Source organism: Sinocyclocheilus rhinocerous, unplaced genomic scaffold, assembly GCF_001515625.1.
Source record: "Sinocyclocheilus rhinocerous isolate Xijiao unplaced genomic scaffold, SAMN03320098_v1.1 scaffold603, whole genome shotgun sequence".
NCBI lineage: Eukaryota > Metazoa > Chordata > Actinopteri > Cypriniformes > Cyprinidae > Sinocyclocheilus > Sinocyclocheilus rhinocerous.
This window is the reverse complement of record NW_015656630.1, coordinates 984,890-990,499: the sequence shown is the minus strand read 5'-3', so window position 1 is coordinate 990,499 and position 5,610 is coordinate 984,890. Positions and strand designations below refer to the sequence as shown.

Below are 5,610 nucleotides of genomic sequence, written 5' to 3'. Positions count from 1 at the left end.
ATATATATATATATATATACACATTCATTCTGGTGCTTTTTTTTCATTTTTTTTTTCAATTTTTCTAAGTATTAATAAGAATTGATTAAAGAATTTTCATTTTTGAGGAACCCTTTACATTTTGTCTATTCACAATTCTCTGAGACACCAGAGAAATCATTGAGAAGCAAATCATACTAATTTGAAATCACTAAAAAGCCAGAGAATCGCTACCTCCACTAGTTTGGAGAAGAGGTACATGGAGATGGTGGTGCTCTTGTAAAAGAACATTGAGGTGCCAGCAAGAAAACCTGAAAAGATAAATGGAAAAAAAGGTGAGATGAGAACCTCTAATGGCTGTGCAAAGGGAAAAGGGTTCAAAACACTCTTTACCTGCTATGAGTGCATGGAGCTCGTCGTCCAGGTTACGCATCCATCTCAGTAAACAGCTTGTGCCCTTTCATAAAATAGAAGGGAGTTGGAGAGAGAGAAAATTCACAACTGAAAAAAAGTTACTGAGAAAGGTGAAGAAAACAAAACCCCCTAAAAGCTGCAGAGAAACTTGCTGTCTCATAGAAAAAAACAGCACTGGATTTTAGTGGAGATAAAGTACCTTGTATATACTGACAAAAGATCCCAAGAAAGCTCCTAGCTGGAAGTTCTCTTTGTTGTAGAGCAGCCAGAGCAGTCGAGAGGGTTTTGTAAAGGCCTGTCTGAATGCTGATGGAACCTTCAAACAGCACTGAATGAGGTAACCCACGCTGAACATTCGGATGAAACCCTTCAAAAACACAAAGCATCTCAGAAGCTGCTCTCCAGAAAATATCTGGCAGCTTCATGTCAGCTGTCAGTTGGTGAGCAAAGGGCACTGCTATAGCGACGGAGCCTTTAACCCAGATAAACGCAACACGTTTATGCATTCACATTCTCTCTCTCCCATTCAAACGCAAATGCTCAGAACAAACATGAGTGATTTGAGAGACAGCAGGTTAGGAGGTCTCAGACGCTTACTTTAACACAGTAGGAGATGCAGTTGTCTTGATAGTGTTTGCAACATCTATGCCTGGGTCCATGTTTGCATCTAAAGGGGACAACACACACACAATGAATGCAAACACAAAATATGTTATGAGGCAGGGGAACATTCATGCATGAAAATTAAGCTGAATGTTGAACAAGCAGGACCGAAAATTAACTTCAAGTTTCAAATGCAAGTAAAACAATTTTCACCCACTATTGTTGTATATACATTTGAGGTCACAATTTGTTTTTAAAGCAATTAATGCTTTTATAGTAAAAAAAAAATGCTGTTCTTTTGAACACTATTCAAAGAATCCTAAAAAAAATTTCACTGTTTCCACAAAAAATATTAAGCAGCACAACTGTTTTTAACACTTATAATAAGAAATGTTTTGTGAGCACCAAATCAGCATATTAGAATGATTTCTGAAGGATCATGTGACACTGAAGACTGGAGTGATGATGGTGAAAATTCAGCTTTGCCATCATATAAATAAATTACATTCCAAATATAATAAAATAGAAAAAAAAAAAAGTGTCTAAAACTATAATAATACTTCACAATATTACGGTTTTCACTTTTAAAAACATGTTTAAAAATCCTATTAACCTAAAATTTAACTTCTGAATAAGTGTTGTGTAGTTTGGTATGTAATTTCCTCCCAGGCAAATATATATGGAAATTTGGTTTTAAATGTTTTTACTGTAGTCAATAAAATAACATTGATCTCAAACATTATTTAATATTATTAATAAAATTGATAGTTACCATTAATTATTTTCTTAAAAATTTTTCATACTTAGAAAGCCTTAAAAATACATTTTGTAAGCTAATTTTTTCCCTTGTATTTTCAAGAATTAAAGAGACTTTAAGAGTAATTATGTCCAGAAAAAAATATATAAGACAGTTTACCTTAACTGTAAGTTTTCATGGATAATTCTATAAGAATTCTCTGGTTGTATTGGATAGAATTACATTTTCTGTCAGAAACACCATAGTCTTATATACATGTTTGAAATGTATGCTTCCTATGTGTATTACTCTCACTCACATAGAGTCTAGGAGTTTGCGTGTAAATGCTCTGATGCAGCTCCCCCTGGAGGCAGGCGTGTGCTCTAGTCTCTCATCCGGTGGCTGTACGTCTCTCTCCGAACCCTGTCCGTACACATGCTCAGCCAGACAAGAGTGTGACGGGATCTCCTCCTTGCCAACTATAAATCTGCCGCAGCCAGACACATAATCTCCTTTAGCAGTCTGACATGAGTGGTTATGCTCTTAACAGGGTGTTTCCTAGGGCCTTAAGATCATGGGCAAATCCTTGGGAATTTAAGAACTACGTGAAGTCATGTAAATCGATAAATAAACTTACTTTAAGGCAGAGAATGCAAAGCCATTCAGTCCGTCTTTACATCTGAAGATAAAACCAGAAGTTAGGAATTTAAAAGGGTCAATGTTTGTAATTGAACAACTACGTTTTTATTTGTGCATGTCCATCACAATCTTGCTCCTGGAGGACCTCAGCAAGTCTTGGAGGAGCCTCTACTAATGAGAAGATGACATGTTAAAGAAATAAGATAACTAGGGCTGGCGTCCTCCAGGACCAGGATTGAGAGGCAGTAACCTGACCAACTGACCTGAAGAAAATCATGTAGAGAGATGTGGTCAGGCAGAAGAGAAGAACCTGGAAAAAAGGGGAAATTATGAAAGAGTCATCACATGAAACTTTATGATCAGGTCAAGGTTAGTTCACAGTAATAAAGCTTTTGCAAGTATGTAAAGTGGTGTTGCATCATTAGCACTAAATTATCTCAGTGCATGATATGATGAGGTCTATTTACACTAATGCTTGCTTGGGGTCAGTATGATTTTTTGTTGTTGTTTGTTTGTTTTTGTCTCTTATGCTCAAAAAGTCTGCATTTATTTTATTTTTTTTAAATACAGTAAAAACAGTAATATTGTGAAATATTATTACAATTTAAAATAAAAAAAACAGTTGTGATGGCAAAGCTGAATTTTCAGCATCATTACTCCAGTCTTCAGTGTCACATGATCATTCAGAAATCATTCTAATATGCCGATTTGTTCTCAAGAAACATTTCTTATTATTATCAATGTTGAAAACAGTTGTGCTGCTTAATATTTTAAAACCATGATACATTTTTTGATGAATAGAAAGTTCCTAAGAACAGCATTCATTTGAAAAAGAAATTAATAAAAGCATTAATTTCTTTCAAAAAAAATCTTACTAACCCCAAACCTCTGAACGGTAGAATGAACTGTAACGTACCTCTCCATGTTTCATAGGCTTAACAAGACCCCTTGTGACAGCCATCCGGAAAATCGTCTCTGTTGCCTGGAAATGACACGGAGCACTTAAGATCAAAATCAGCCGAGGTTTCCTTGAAACAGACAGTTTGGATCACAGCTTTCAAGAAAAAGTAACATAAGTGACAGATAACTAATGTGATGTTGACTACTGCCAGGAAATGGTCATGCAACTATGAAAGAACTGTCAAGACATAACGCAGCGGAACTGAAAAGAAGCAATGCTGAATCGTCTTACCAGGTTCGCCATGTAAATTGTTAGGAGTCCTCTCCTGAATAAGAAAACAGACAAATTATACAAGAACTAATTGAGGTTTTGCGGCATCACTTTTACTACACTAATATAGTTATTGTTCTAGTTGTCATTCTTGATGTGAATGGGCCTTTACTCTTTTCCATCAGAGTACATTTCCATATACAAGCTCAGTGTAAATTTGCTTTATACTTTGGATAATTTGTATAAAATTTGTATTAAACAAAGACCAAAGGAAATCTGTGAGGAAATGTCAGGGCTAACCTGCTTTTCCGCTCTATTAGTATGGCGATGTATGAGGCCGGCAGTGCTGCCCCAAAGCCGGCTGACCAGGAGTAGAAACGTCCCAACAGCTTCCTGAATAACAGAGGAAAAAGACAGGCAACAATGGAAAGGATAGCTGGTCATTAATAATCATAAGCTAATGAACATGCTTTCAACTGAGGACAATATCACGGTTGAATATTTGTCTCATTTAGAAGGGATTAAAATAGTTCATTCACAAATTAGGTGAGTGGTCCGGTCATGCAGAATGCCAGTCACAAATCCCAGTACATAATTTATTTGATGTGTCAAAGGTCTTTACAGTCCTATTTGTATGGATATGTGCGTAGACTTTAAACGGTTGATAAGGACGAGGATTCAAAGGTTGCTCGTGTTCGAACAGTCACACACGTGGGACAGCAAACATTTCCAAGAATTGTTTGTTAGCAGAATTTTGTAAAGATTACCGGAGAATGCAGAAAAATGCAATGTAGAGGCCTCCATTTGCGGTCAGGAAAGATGTAGATTGCAGGATCTCGGGAAGCAGCCTTTTCTTGTAATAATCCTTTTTCCTTCTTCTTAAAATTGCTGCAATCTAGAACACAGTAAAAAAATTCAAGTGCATGTTAGAGAATTTTTCTGTTATTCAAGGAAATTTATTTCTGACTTAGCTCTCAGTGCATTATTTTTTTCTTTAAGTGCTCTATTTTAAGCAAAGACATTGGCTGTAACTCATGTAACACATTGGTTTCTGTAGGTAACATGTTGACACTCTGCAGTTTGTCACCCAAATACCACTGACCTACTGTCTATTGATAGACTGAGCCATAGTTTTTGCGAAACTGAATCGAATATCAACTCTGCAACCCTACAGTTCACATGTTGCACCACTAACTGCAGTTTTGCAATGGAAGCTAATCCCTCTGTCCGAGCTATACAGCCAGTTACACCAAGTCATCACAGTCAAGTAAATACAAGATAACATTCTCTGGTGAATATATTTACTAATGTGGCATTTAGCCAACAACCTGAGGTTAAGCGGAATTAACCTTCAGGGCTCATTATTGTGTCCTTAAAAGCAGTGCACTTAAATTTGGTTCTTTTGAACAGAACTAGTTTAAAACTTCTGCTATAAAAAAATAACTTTCCACCAGCCAGTCAAATGTTCAGTTTACCTCAAAATGTCTACTCTTAGATCACTGGTCGGTTCTAGCTTTGATAATTATGAATAGGTTATGTCTAAAAGAAACAATATAAACAGTTTCAATATAAAACATATCAATATAATATATCAACATAAAAACTATATAAAAATAGTCCAGACTGACACGAACAGTTCATTCAGGAAGCAAACAAACATAACTAATGACCAGTTTAATGAGGGGCAATTCGCTCAGATGATTCGTGAACAAATCTTTCAAACGGGTTCATTGAAAAGATCCGATTTGTTCACGAATCCGACATAACTATTGGTTTCCTGAATGTCTGAGTTCGGCCGCAACGTGATCTGTGTGTGTGACTGCACTTAACATTAACTGCTTCTGTTTCACACAAATGTCGGACTCGGCACAGACGTGCATGTTCGGCTAGAGTCGCTTTGAACTCGTGCATCTTCGGAAGCGGAGCTGCGCAGAAAGTTATAAAAAATGTCATGCACACCGCCACGCGAAACGACGTCGCGCGCACTCAAAGCGAACTTGCGGACGCGTCGAGATGACGTCATATTTGCCGCGCGCACCTAAGCGAACTTGCGGACGCGTCGAGTATA

General features: G+C 36.9%; 1 protein-coding gene across 3 annotated transcripts in view; it reads right to left on the bottom strand.

The window, feature by feature from the left end:
• The window catches only part of LOC107720646 (transmembrane protein 135-like), a 9,146-nt gene that overhangs the window by 1,853 nt on the left and 1,683 nt on the right, over positions 1 to 5,610 (bottom strand). For 2 of the 3 annotated variants that reach the window (XM_016528408.1, XM_016528409.1), the window contains exons 2-12: positions 4,310 to 4,437; positions 3,843 to 3,935; positions 3,564 to 3,597; positions 3,288 to 3,353; positions 2,635 to 2,681; positions 2,370 to 2,411; positions 2,052 to 2,219; positions 991 to 1,060; positions 593 to 760; positions 373 to 436; positions 214 to 290 (exon numbers count right to left, since the gene is read on the bottom strand). In XM_016528408.1, the coding sequence (XP_016383894.1) occupies positions 214 to 290; positions 373 to 436; positions 593 to 760; positions 991 to 1,060; positions 2,052 to 2,219; positions 2,370 to 2,411; positions 2,635 to 2,681; positions 3,288 to 3,353; positions 3,564 to 3,597; positions 3,843 to 3,935; positions 4,310 to 4,437 (957 nt within the window). Of the gene's footprint in view, positions 1 to 213; positions 291 to 372; positions 437 to 592; positions 761 to 990; positions 1,061 to 2,051; positions 2,220 to 2,369; positions 2,423 to 2,634; positions 2,682 to 3,287; positions 3,354 to 3,563; positions 3,598 to 3,842; positions 3,936 to 4,309; positions 4,438 to 5,610 lie in introns of all 3 variants that reach the window. The other variant, XM_016528410.1, reaches the window with a different exon arrangement.